The sequence below is a fragment of the Heterocephalus glaber genome, unplaced genomic scaffold (assembly GCF_053883595.1).
Source record: "Heterocephalus glaber isolate CG9 unplaced genomic scaffold, H.glaber_assembly_v1.0 deba00001258, whole genome shotgun sequence".
Lineage (NCBI taxonomy): Eukaryota > Metazoa > Chordata > Mammalia > Rodentia > Bathyergidae > Heterocephalus > Heterocephalus glaber.
In genome coordinates, this window is record NW_028258228.1 from 302,129 (window position 1) to 315,740 (window position 13,612).

Here is a 13,612-nt window from a genome sequence, read left to right on the forward strand (position 1 = left end):
TCATCTGTTATCTGCCCCCAGGAGGTTGTAAATTGACAAGCTTGTCAGCCTTATGCAGCCATGAAACCTTGATGTTAGAATAGTGCATGGAACAGAGCAAGTAGGAGGCCGTCGCAGTTCCGTGGCCGCAGTGCGAGTGCGCTGTGACGCCGGGGGTGGGGTGGGGTGGGGCGGGGAGGCGCTGGCTGGCTGGGCTGGGCTGGCAGGAGCATGAGCAAGCCAGGGCAGACCTCGGTGGCCTGCAGACTGCTTCTGGTTCCATATGGTTTTGCTGAGCTTGTAAAAGAGACACTTGCATGGTGGATTAGCAAGAACCCTGACGTTTTGTGGAAAGTATCAAATTGGAGAACACTGAATTTTCACCCTAGTGCAGCGGCTCTGCTGCTCACTTAAATACAGATGAATGAAGACCCCATTCAGAAAGTCACCTGGCCAGCAGTCCAGAGCTGATGCAGGCCATGCTGGAGTGTCTGCAAACATGATGAAGAAGAGGACATCCCACAAAAAGCATGGGAGCAGTGTGGGGCCAAGCAAGCCTGTGTCCCAGCCCCCACAGAACGTCATAGGCTGCAGGATCCAGCATGGATGGAGAGAGGGCAATGGCCCTATCACCCAGTGGAAGGGCACTGTCCTGGACCAGGTGCCCATAAGTTCTTCTTTCTCTCTTATAAAGTATGATGGATTTGACTGTGTTTATGGACTAGAACTTAATAAAGATGAAAGAGTTTCTGCACTCGAAGTCCTCCCCGATAGAGTCGCAACATCTTGAATTAGAGATGCACACTTAGCAGACACAATGATTGGTAAAGTGGTGGAACATATGTTCGAGACAGAGGATGGCTCTAAAGATGAATGGAGGGGAATGGTCTTAGCATGGGCACCTGTCATGAACTCATGGTTTTACATCATGTATGAGAAAGACCCTGTCTTGTACATGTACCAGCTCCTAGATGATTACAAAGAGGGCCACCTTCGCATCATGGCCGATTCTAATGATTCACCTCCAGCAGAAAGGGAGCCAGGAGAAGCTGTGGACAGACTGGTAGGCAAACAAGTGGAATATGCCAAAGAAGATGGCTCGAAACGGACTGGCATGGTCATTCATCAAGTAGAAGGCAAACCATCCACCTAGTTCATCAAGTTTGATGATGATTTCCATATTTATGTCTACAATTTGGTGAAAACATCCTAGATGTCATCGCGAGCTTTGCCAAATTTGTGGAACTATTAAATGTATAATTTGTAGACATAAAGACTTGATTGCTTTCCAGTTTAATGAAAGCTTAAATGTCCTTGCAAACCTACAATCTCTGCCAGCAGAACTGGTTTCGTTCTGAATAGTACAGATTGATGTGAACACAAAGCATTTTGTGTAAGGAGAACTTCTTCATCTTACAAGAAGTTTGTCCGTTGGGAGAGGAGTTACAGGCAAGTTTGGTAAAAGTTAAGCTAGTATCATAGTCATTTAAATCTGTAATAGATCTTAATCATTTCCCTCCTTCACTTTAACACTGTCTTATTCTGCCACAATGCAAGCATAGTTTGATATTTTTGTTACTGCCTTTTTTTGAGATATATGCATCTATATCTACCTATGTATATCCCTATCTGTGTGCCTGTGTATATATGTGCACACACACAGAGGCAGTCCTTTCCTCATGGATTGGGATGGGGTGATTCAATTTTCTCCAGTTTAACCCAGTGCTTGACCCAAGTCAGTCATGTTTAGGACATTCCTGCTCTTCATTTAAAATTAAACTGGGGCGCAGGGAGCACACAGGCTCATTCAGTTATTTTGAAAATCAGGAGTTCAGAGCACGTATTTCAATCTTTAGGCTGTAAACTGGAAGTCCAAATATGAATCACTTATGAACAGTTCATGACCCACATTTGATTGACTGGTGAGAAATCTGGGTAAAAGGCTGCCTTTAATTCTAAACTTTGGGGCCAGGGATGTAGCTCAGTGGTTCTGCCACCTGCCTTGCAAGGGCAGGGTCCTGAGTTCAATCCCTGGTACCAAAAAAAAAAATTCTAAACTTTGTAAGTTGTTTTGTTTACATTTTAATTTTAAATACTTTTTAGCTCAGTCCAGGTCCTTTGTGCACTCAGAATAACATAGGTGTGTCTTGGATGGCACATTTGGCCCATTACTTATACAAACTAGTAATCAATTTTAGTTCATGGATTTAAAAGGCAACAGTACATCAATGGCTTGTGTGTATGTGGTGAGTTCCTGGAAGAACAGTGCTTTTGTATTTAAAATGTAAGTTTAAGAATGGCATTGTTGCCTCCAAAAAAAAAAAGAAAACAAATATTTCTTGGATTAATATATATGAATAAGTGATCTCATTAACACCTGGGTGGTAAACAACAATACTGAGAGGGAGGGCTACATTAGGAAGGGAACAGAGAAATAAGCAAACATGTTTCCAACACCCCTCTCTAATCCCAAACCCAAGGCAAAGATTAGAGGCATGCCATCTATCTATGTTTTTGTTAGGTGTATTACATAATGAAAAGAAACAAAGTCAAGCCTTTCTAAGAAATTGACAGTAATTAGCAGCAAATAAAATTGACAGTAAATAAAACTGAGCATATCATAGATTTCCCCTTTGTTGAAAATAATGTCTTTTGAGAAAGATCAAAGTGTAAAACACACACACACACACACACACACACAAAACCATAGTGCTTCATTTTCCTTTAGAACAAAAGAGGTTAATACAATGTGAAAAGGGTGATTTGATTATATGTTCAAGAGAAACCATGAAAAACTGAGCCAGTGTTTTAAGAGATGCAGCTTTTCTACATAATGTACACTTTAAGACATTGCTTAGAGTGTCCTGCAACACATGGGGTCCCTGAGCTTGTTTTAAACAATGGTAGAAAACAGGTTCCACTGCCTGCCTTGAAAACAGAAGGTCCTGAGTTTGATCCCACGTACCAAAAAAAGAAACAAAAACAAAAACAAAAACCCCCAGCAATTCACATAATTAAAAATTGCCCGGGGGGTTTAGCTCAGTGGTTTGCCCGTCTGCTTTGAAAGCGCAAGGTCTCGAGTTTGATCCCTCACACCAAAAAAACCCCAAAACAAATAGACAAAATATGGCTTTGGGCTGGGGATTTAGCTCAGTGTTTCTGCCACCTGCCTCACAAGCACAAGGGCCTGAGTTTGATCCCCAGTACCAAAAAAAAAGAAAGAAAAGAAAACAAGGTTCCATGCTCATACTTTAGGAAAGTCCTGAGTTGTGTCAAATTCCACAAGTTTTGTCTTAATTACAGTACAGGACTCTTACACAGCCTTTGATGTACAGTGGGGTGGGCACTGTGAGGACCCATGAAGCAGGTCTCAGGGATGGAGTGGTATGGGAAGGGCCAGCATGAGAATCAGCTCTTGGCTGCAATGTCCTTGTCAACAGTCCATGCCTCTCTCTGCACAGTTCCAATATCATCCTCCATTTATCTTGCTCACTACCTGCGTTCCACAAGAGAACAAAACGGCATTTCCCTGTGCATTGCCAAGTGGGTGTCTCAGAGAGGAGTGTGATTAAACAGCTGCTGTGAGTGCTAGAGAAGTCGCTCAGTGGTCCAGCACTCACCCAGCATGAGCAAGGCCTTGACTGGATCCCAGTGCCTCCCTACCTGCACCAGAAAAACCCCTTGCATTGATAAGTACACATTCAGCAAGATAAACAAGGATATACACAATGAATGTACCCTTCCTTTCAAAAAAAAAGATTTCTTTTCACATGGGAAAATACTTTTCTAACTGGCTGCCTGAGGTAAAGTGAACTTTGTGAGTTTTTCCTGCCCTGAGGTTTAGGGATGAAAAATTCTCCTAGTCCTAGACATCTAGTTGAGAAACACTGAAACTGAGTTTCTTAAGTCAACTCCCACATCAGAAATCTAGGGGCATGGCGTGATGGTGGAAGGACACCAGCTAGAGAAGAACTTTCCTCCTCTGTGCAGTTTTCTCATCAAAAAGTGGGTAATGATTGTCTCATCTCACCTGCACCTCGGCTTCCCTGAGGAACAAATGAGCCAGCGGAGCCACACCAATGGGAAGTGGTCAGTGCTGTCCTTAGCAGAAGCAGTGTCTGGCTCCTCATTCCTGGCACGCCCAAATGGGTCATTTTAGGTTTGGGGCAGCTGGAGGGAGGCACAGATGTGATTTGTGCACACTAGGAGGCTGGTGGTCACCCATGGATGAGGGGAAAAGCAGCTGTTTCTCTCTCTAAACCTCTTCCCCAGGCCAGCTGCAGACAATGACATCCCAGGAAGGGCCAGTCAGGACCTGCACCTCTGAGGGTCTTCCTGGGGAGGGGCAGGAGTTTGAGTTCTTCTCTCTTCAGCAAACCATGAGTCCCTTGGCTTAAGAGCTGGTGCCTGTGAACCCTAGGCTTGCTGTGGTCCCTCACAGTGGGTATCCTGGGGACTCCTTGTCCAGTCCTGCCCTCTCCAGGCCTACAGAGGGCCCAAAGCCCCTAGCCCTGCTGTAACCCACAGTCTGTAAGCTGGAATGGGACCTGGACGGCTGCCCACTCAGGGGTATGGTCAACAGGTACAGCTACTAGGGACCCTAGTCACCCCCGTGATAGGGCTGTGGGGGCACAGGAGGACACAGCTGGTCCTGAGGCCACTTCTCCAGCCTGGGCTAATCAGTACTGGATGATGGTGCCTCCCGCAGGTGCATCACGGCACAGAGCAGGTGCCTGCTCTTGGGGAGCCTCAGGCCCAGGACATCCCAGGGGACTGCCTCTGGCTTGGTCCTGAGCTCACCTCGACCATCCCGCAGCACGATCTCGCTGTCACCCGTGATCCAGCGGTAGCAGGGGAACTCCACGTAATCCCCGTGGGGCGTCTTCAGCGTCACATACTTCAGGTACCAGTCATCATGCAGCCAGTACTTGCGCTTCTCAATTTTGACCAGATGGATCTCGCCCAGTTCCTCATCCACGGTGATGTCGTAGGAATCAACCTGGGCAGGAGGACAGAGCCGTCAGCCGTGGGGGTCCCCGAGCCTGATCTCAGAGGTGTTAAGAATGTGCCACCCTAACAGGGGCTCTGTAGATTGAGCATCCCGAGTCAGGGGCACTAATAATGGTGATGTAAGGTTCTGGACCCCCGGGAAGGCATCTCCCCATGCCGAGGGTAGCAGCAGCCCTTCACTGGGGTGGGTGCAGAAGTGATCCTGTTAGCCTGGCCTTCTCCTCTGGGTCCCTCCTCCATGCATCACCCCGCTACTCAGCTCCTTCCTGACCACAGCTCCTGACCACTTGGAATTGGCTTTTGCTGTGTTTTCATTTTGGGTAGTTTCCTTTTGAGGGCCCTGAGCTGTGTACAGCTTGTACTGAATAAATCTGTACATCATCTGCTAATAATTTAGGTCAACTAAATTCTCAGGCCCACCAGAAAATAGGCAGAGGTAAAATTTTACCTTCCCAATGGTTCATTTAGACAAGGTTCTTTTTTTTTTTGGTACCGGGGATTGAACTTGGATCCTTGCGCTTGCACAGCAGGTGGTGAAACCACTGAGCTAAATCTCCGGCCCTTAGCTAAGATTCTTTGATTTTTTTTGTTGTTTTTTGTTTTTTTTGGTATTGGGGATCCAACTTGGGACCTTGCACTTGTGAGGCAGGTGCCGGAACCACTGAGTTAAATCCCTGGCCCTTAGCCGAGATTCTTTAAAAAAATATTTAACTGATTCAGAGGCATTGCACATAAATGCAATGTGGTGTGACATTTCCATGTGTGTATACAATATGCCATGATCAAACCAGGTAATTCCATTTCCATCACCTCAAACATTTACTTTTCTTAGAAAAATTCAAAATCCTCCTTGAGATTTGTGAAAATATAATGATTTATTATTAACAAAAGTCACCTTGCTGTGCCAAGCAGAACATCAGAACTCCTCTCTCCCCTCTGCACTCTGGCACCCACGCTGCAGCCCACGTTCCCCCTTCCCAGCTTCCAGTGACCAGAATTCTCCTCCCACTTCCAGGGAACCCATTGTCTGGCTTCACATGGGAGCAAGAATGCACAGCACTTGTCTGTCTGTGCTCGGTTGGCTTCACGTAGCATAACGTCCTCCAGGCTCATTCATGTTGCCACAGATGACAGGATTCCATTCTTTTCGCAGCAGACTGGTATCTCACTGTGTGTGTGCCTATTTACATGCCACAATTCTTAAATTCATTCATTTGTCCCAGATATCTCAGTTGATCGCAGACCTTTAGCCAAGATTCTTAATGAGCCCAGCTCAGAGGGAACCTCTCAGTTCATTTGGCCATGATGTTCACCTGGTGCCTGCTGCTGTAAGACTGTGTGCTTCTGGGGGGCAACAGAGGGCCCTGTGTCTGTTTAAATGGACGCTGGTGATCTGGGAGTGTGTTTGGCTTCCCTGAGGCTTTGGCTGGGGTGGTGAGGGTCCTTTGCAGTTCTCCAGCTCTCAACAGGGCCAGGGAGGGAGGACAGATGGGGCTCAGAGATAGGCAGGTGGCCCGGCCCAATTCACAGGCACAGGCAGATACCAAGAACAAACAGACCATCTCCTATTAGGCTGCAGCCACCTTGCCACTGGAAGGTGGCACCCTGGGCTATAGGTAGTGCTGCTCCCCAGGTCCCTGAGACTGAGCTGCTGGGCTCCCTGGGCATGGTGGACTCCTGCCCCCAGCCCCAGGGCACTGGTGGACTTGGCAGCAGTGTCCCAGCTTCTGCATTGATGGTGTGCAGCAGCTGGGGGCAGATGGGAGACAGGTGGGGCTCAAGCACTGTGCTGGCCTCAGTGACCAGCAATCTGGCATTGCCCAGATTGGGTTTCCCTGACCCTTTCCCCGGGCTGCAGAACCCAGAATTCTGGGGGGATGGCTGGGGTGTTCATTCTCATGTGACCCACTGTCCCCAGCCCTTCCTGTCCCTCCGGCTGCTAGCAGAACTCTGGGTGGCTTCCCAAGAGCACAGGGAAGTTGGGGATTCTGCAGACCTCTGGGCTATGAGCACACAGAGCAGCTGGCATGTGGTGGCTGTGGCCCAGGCCAGATGCTGTAGCCCTGGCCAGACGCTGTGGTCAAAAGCAGAAGCTCCCTCCCCTGGCCCTGTGGACTGGGCTCAGGTCCTCAGTTAGGGACAGTCCCCGAGAACAGGAGCCAGGCCAGTCCTTGAATGACACGTCCTGGTCTTTTAGCAAGTATAGGAGCCTCTGTCCCTGAAGGGAGGGAACAGGTCTTATTGTCACCTCTGAGAAAGAGCTCCTGTTGTGCAAGAGAACAGGAGCCACCAGAGAGGCTGCACAGACAGCGCACTGAGCCAGGCCTGAGAACCTCAGACAGAGCCCTGTCTGTGCTGTAGGTGGAGCCCAGGGAGGAGCCCATGGGCCCAGGGTACAGGGCTAGGAGACAGGGCGTGGAAGAGGAAGGGCTGTCTTGTCTCCTGGGGGCCACTTCCAGAGTGAGAAAGGAGGGAAATGGGGCTGTGCAAGAACCCAACACAATAGCCAGGTGCTTGGGGTTGGTCAGAAGAGTAGCGTGAGGACAGGATGGTCCTGGTACTGGATCTGCAGAGACTTCAGCCCAAGGAGGAATGGAAGGTGGGGTGGCTAGAGGCACAAGCTAGCCCTGGGGTTCTAGGCTCTGAGTTCCATCCTGGCTCCAAAGTGATGGCCGAGTCTGGGCCAGGTGCCTCATCCTTTAGGGCTGTTTCTTTATCTTTCAAGAGAGATAACACCTAGCTGGCAGGACCGCTGTGAAGTTGAAGTGACTGGATGTCTGGGCAGCTCTGGCTGCATGGTCCTCACTCACCAGAGCAGAGGGTCCTGGGCCATCGGCCCACTCTACCTGGGCACAGGGGAGCCAGGGGCCCACCGCCATGCACATGCGTTTCTGTGCTCTGCAGCGTAGCCAAGGTTGTGTGCAGAGGGGATCCTGGCCGGTGTGTGCCCAAACCCTTGCTCAGGGCCTGCTGGGAGTTCCTGTGTGGGTGCAGAAGGGCTGCCCTCTGGGTGGGCAGGCTGAGGGAAGTCAGCATGTGGTCAGTACCCAAGAGCAGGCGGCACCACAGCTGCTGCAAGGGAAGTGGCTTTCCTGGGGATCCTGGGTGGGGGGGAGTCTGGAATTGAGGCCAGGAAAGCTAGGGACACAGCACCCTTTCCAAAGCAACAGTTGTAGGAAGGCCTTGGGGGGGCCTCTCTCAGGGAGGGCAAAGGGGGCAGCTGTCTGTCTGGTGGTGGTGGCCCACAAGGAAGAGAGAGAGTCGCTTTTCTGACAGAAGGGACATCAGGGTGCCCCTTTAGCCCTCTGTGGTGTAACCCCAGGTCCCCTGTAGCACCCCCCAGGTGAAGTCACTGGACCTTCAGGGCCTTGCTCTGCCATGGATGTCTCCCCAGGGCGGCACCAGGACACAGGCTGGTATGTCTGGCCCAGCTCAGGCCTGGAGGGACAGCAGGGGCCCAAGTTGGGAAGTCTGAGGAACAGAGTGTGGGGTCTGTGGCCCTGAACCCCAGGACAGAGGAAGGCCTCCTCCAGGAAGATGCCGGGGCCACAGTCAGACAGCAAACACGGGCCTCTGCTTCCTCTCTGGGCTGATGCCGTGCATGTGTCCTGTGACAGAGAATTCTGTGTGGAGGACACGATAGGCAGGGCATAGCCCACGTTAGGTGCTCAGTGAACACTCAACCCATTTCCAGACAGAATCTGAGGCTCAGGGAGGTCGGGCAGCTATGGGGTCCAGGAGGAATTGCCACCCCGTGACTGGAACCAGCACCTGTGTGAGGTCCCATCCCATCTTGGTGGCTACGTCTTCAGAGAGGCCCTGGGCTGAGGGCAGAAGGCCTGGCGTGGCCCTGGACCAAGTGCAAGACAGGGTACCATGAGGCCTTTGGAGAAACGCGGAGGCTCAGGCTGCTCTCGGGGACAGGCCTGACTCAGGGGTGAGGGAGTCGGGGACAGCGGCGAGAGAGGAGGCATGGGGGCATTTCAGATGCAGGGTGCCTTGGGAGCAAGATCCCACAGCAAGACTTCACTGGGGGGTGGATGGCCCAACACACAGGTCCTGGGGCAGAAGTGAGGTGCTGGGGTGACCTGGGTATGGGCATCACCGGACTCGGGTCCAGAAGGGCTGGCGTCAGTGTGCTTGCTCCTTTCAACTCTGCACTGGACTGTGGGCCTAGAGCTCTGGGATTCAGTCACCAGTGGTGGCCAAGGAACAGGGACATGGTAAGGTGATGTTGCCGCTGTGGGAACATCATGGCAAGCACTGTGCAAGCCTATCCAGTGTGGCCACCTGCTGTCCCAGCCACACATGGGCAGCAAGCTGCTATGCCAGTACTGTGGGCGCAGGGCAAGTGCTCATGGATCTAAGCACATCTGAATAGGCACAGCAACAATACAGGGGACATAGTTCTCTGCCCCACCATCACCCTACAGGCCACTGTCACACATGCCACCCGTGGCTGTGTGGCTTCTGGCTGCATCTCAGCAAAGTGTTGGTCAATCTTTTCCATCTGACTTTTGGATCGAGTTTTAAAGAAGGGCATTTGTTCACTCGTGGGTCTCAGCCCAGGGACAGGGAGAGGGAGTCTCCATGGATCAAGGACCTGGGCCACTTGTCTGGAGGGGGAACTCAAGAGAGGGAGACTGGGAGGCAGACAAAAGAGCCTGGGGCACAGAGAGGGGAGCGGGGGGGGGGCAGAGAGGGGGAGAGGGCAGTGGCTGGGGAGACTTAGGGGCAGATAGGACAATGTGGGACGGAGGTAGAGGCAGAGGGAACAAGGGTGGGGCAGGCAGGGAGGCTGGAGGACATGGGGAAGACAGGGACTCAGGAAGAGGGGGCCAGAGTGTGGGGAGGAGGTGGGGCAGGGACACAGAGCAAGCCTGAGGGCCTCGAGGAAGAAGGATTTACTCTCCACACACACAGTTTTCTTCCTGAGAAGGAGATATTCTAGAATTTATCCTTCATGAATCTAAGAATATTCACTGGATGTCCGTGAGAAGCGCTATCATCAGAGTGACTCATACTTCCTGAGTATGTCCAAGAATCATGTATTAAATGTCTATCTCCCACTTCCTTCCTCTCTTCATCAGGACCGGGGATGGAGCCAGGGCCTCACACGCTTGGGCACAGCACTCCCTGGGCTTTCCTCACTGCACCGTCTTGGTGTGAAATGGGCTGACCAAGGCTTCCCAGAAGTCTCTGGATCAGTAAGTCACCCCATCTGACGCGGACCCCTTTCCATTTACGGAGTTAAGGAGCAAAGCAATTTGTCAGATGTGCTTGGAGTCAGCCAGCTGCTGGGCAGAGGCAATTGTGCGTGAGACCTGGCTTCTCCTAAGCAGGGAGGGAACCAGCGACCTTGTGCCACTTACAGGAGGAGCCATGGCAAAGGACTCCTTCCCAGCCCTTCTGAGCCACTGTGCAGGATGAGAATAATCTAGGATTTGTACCTCAGTTTGTTGTAAATGAAAGAAGGGAAGAAAACCAGTTCTGTCCATTATTGGACCAAACTGTGCACTGAGGGAGGGAGGTGCTGACCGCCCACAGCCTGAAAAGATGGGATCAGCAGGTAGAAATCGCCTTCATGGCTTTTGCTGTACAGTGCTGAGTGGAAGCGACTGCAAACACTCTCCCAAGTGGGAAGCGAAGCTTTATCTCCTTGCCGGGCTTCCTCCAGGCTCTCTTCCCTTGCCCAAAAGGGACGGATTGTCTGCAGACACACTGTCCCGAGAAGAGGAAGTAGCTCTAGGCTGTGCAAGACCAGCATGGGGTAACTTTGCATCAACAGGAACTTTCTCAAAAACTCATTTTCCAAAGGCCTTTCACACCCAACTGGCCCCCACCTGGTGGCATGGAACCCCTCCTGAATCAGCCCAAGAGAAATGTGACATGCAAATCTTTCCAGGAATTTGCCTCTGGGATCCTGATGAGGAGTTTAATCCCAATGTCATTTAAATGACTCCTCAGGGTGGGGGGACAGAGAGAAGGGAGCACGGCAGGACAGAGGCCACTGTCCACCCAGTGACCCATGTTTCCCCCCTGCCCTCCCCATCTCCTGAAGGACCCATCCGAGGTCCCCCAGCTGCACACTGATGGGCTGTGGCTCTAGAATGTCACGGTGTGTGGAAGAGAACAGGGCCTGCAGGGTCCTCTTAGAAAGGGGAAATGGCCTGTCCTCTTCCTCCTCTCCTGGGTGTTGGGAAATCCATGAACAAATGGACATAATGAAGGTGTTCATTTGGAGATGGCAGATGGCATCATCCTCCCAGACGGTGACATATTACTCCAATGCACCGTGGCCTTCAGGGCCAGCTCCCCGATTGAGGAGACCAAGTGACCAAGGTCATGGCTATGCTTTCCTGAGGGGCACACAAGCCAGGTGAACATCCTCTGAGCTTGGCCATGTCCCAGGTCAGGGGACTGAGGCTTCCAGCTGTGGGGAAGGATCAAGCCCCCTGGGAGGTGGAATCTACAGCAGTAGACTGTTATGTCCTTACTGTAGGCTCTGCAGACCTGAAACACACTTCATAGATTTTATCCAAGAAATATTCAGCGGAAACACCAAACTGCCAGTGGCATTGGTCACAAATCGTGAATTCTAAGCAATTTTATATGGGTTCACTAATAATGAACTGCATAGTCAGAAGGCAGCTGGTAAAGACTGCATCTTTCTAGTCAGATTCAGAAGCTGGGCACAGTGGAAGGGATATTCCCTGAGCACCTGTGTGCTTGGACATGGGTGTAGTCATTTCCTGAGCACTTCCTGTGCATCAGGTGCTGGGAGAGATGCTGAACCCCGCACTGGCCCACACCATGGAGAAAGCCATGGGCTGGGATCTGCGCCCTCAGCATCAAGAGCAGCTGCGAAACCAGCTCCCTCCCTTGCAGACACCACAGCCCCATGGTGTGAGGTGCATGGGTGGGTGAAGGTGGGGCCCTGGCTCCCCAGTGCCTGGCTCTGGTCTCTACTGGGGAGCAGTGAGGGAGGAGGCCCCCTTCCTCCTCCCTGTGTGCCTACTGCTGGGAGGGGCTGAGGGCTCCAGCCCCCCCCCCCCCCCCCCCCCCCGCCATCTCATCTCCAGGCCTGATTTGCCGGGGTTTGCTCTTCCCTTCCTTTGAAGTCCTTTGGGGTCCATCCTGAGCACAAAAGACATCAGCCACTCCAGGCACCAGAGGGGACAGCGCTCCCCCTTGCCTTAGTTACCAGACAAGGCGTTACCAGACAAGGCTGAACCAGCCATCGATCATCGATCCTACAACTGAGGCCAGAGAAAGGACTGAGTGCGCCCATGTGCAAGCCAGGGTGGAATGGAGCCGTGGACTCTGTTGCACTCCCCTTGCGTTGTCTGTGTCACCAGGCCCAGGACTCAGCGCCCCCTCCCCAGACTGTCCTCTACTCTATGGCTTCCGCCTTCCGCGCGGGCATGGTCATGACCTGCAGCGTTGGCTCCAAGTCCCCAAGATGAGACTGAGAGGGCGCGCTTCGTAGATGGCGAAGGTGCGCGGTGTCACTGCCTGACCCCGCTCCCCCACGTCCGCAGGTCCCGTCCCCTTCCGGTCCGCAGATCTCAGTCTTATTTCGAAGATCCCGTACTCACCGCGCCTCGCTCGAAGTCGTTATAGAAGGCCTTGTCCAGCAGGTGCTTCTCGCTGCAGCCTGCGGAGCCCACGAGGCTTAGGTAGATGTAGTCGTCCGTGCCGGCGAACCACTGGCTACCGGTGGCCACGGTCACCGTGTAAGACGGCATGGCGGGGCGCGGGGCGCGGGGATCTCAGCGCCAAGTCCCCCAGTCCTCGGAACCTGCTGGGCCGCGACCCTCCCACCGCGGGCCCCGCCCCTAACAGCCCCACCCGCGCCCCAACACAAGTCCCTGCCCAAGCCCTGCCCCTAACCGCAAACCACTTGTGCTCCTCCAGCCCCGCCCATCTGTGACCCCGGCCACGCCCCTGGCCACCTCCCCGACTGACACCCTATCCCAGTGCTAGTGTGGCGGCTCCCGCGGCTCCGATCCCGCGTCCTGCCTCCTCCGTGTGCCTCTGTCTTTGTCCTTGCGGCCTTGGCACTGACCGGGCCACCTCGCCACCGTTCAGACTTCCTTCCTGCAGTCCGTCTCCTCTCCTTGCTTCCCTGCATCTGCCTGCCTCAGCTTTCCCCACCGACTCCGGGGGGGGGGCTCCCAGGAGGATCAGCCCAGACGGCTGCCCACCCAGGGCCTTTGAGCGGGGCTCCTGCGGGGAGCCCCATCCCACGCCACCCGGAGCTGCCCCTTCCTCGCAGCCAGCTTCCAGGCGGTGGGGGGCGGGATGGGGAGGAGGCTTGGCGTGGGGGTTCGAGTTGGGGTTCGGGTTCTGGTCGGGTCAGGTTCGCCAAAAGGGGCGAATCCGCGCTGGCCGGCCACCCCACCCCGGACCAGGCGGCCTGGCTGTCTGAGGCGCGGAGGCGGGGTGGCGGGCAAACGGGCGGACCCGAGTTCCACGTTCGGTGCTGATCCCCTGGCCTGGGCGTCGCCCCGAGAGTCACTGTGTGGAGCTGGGCACAGTGCGCGCAGCACTCGCGAGGCGGGGGGTGTAGGGGGTCACCTGCTCTGACCCAGTTCGGGCACCGGCGGAGGCCAAGACAAGC

The 13,612-nt window shown here is 53.2% G+C and overlaps 1 protein-coding gene and 1 pseudogene across 1 annotated transcript in view; one reads left to right on the forward strand and one right to left on the reverse strand.

Moving 5' to 3' along the window:
• Nucleotides 1–12,823, reverse strand: part of Alox5 (arachidonate 5-lipoxygenase) — a 52,211-nt gene extending 39,388 nt beyond the window's left edge. Inside the window, exons 1-2 of the mRNA XM_004875205.3 lie at nt 12,588–12,823; nt 4,780–4,978 (exon numbers count right to left, since the gene is read on the reverse strand). Coding sequence (XP_004875262.1) covers nt 4,780–4,978; nt 12,588–12,737 — 349 coding nt within the window. The 5' untranslated portion in view covers nt 12,738–12,823. The remainder of the gene's footprint in view (nt 1–4,779; nt 4,979–12,587) is intronic.
• Nucleotides 220–1,207, forward strand: LOC101699861 (spindlin-1 pseudogene; annotated as a pseudogene).
• Nucleotides 12,824–13,612: the final 789 nt, after the last annotated feature.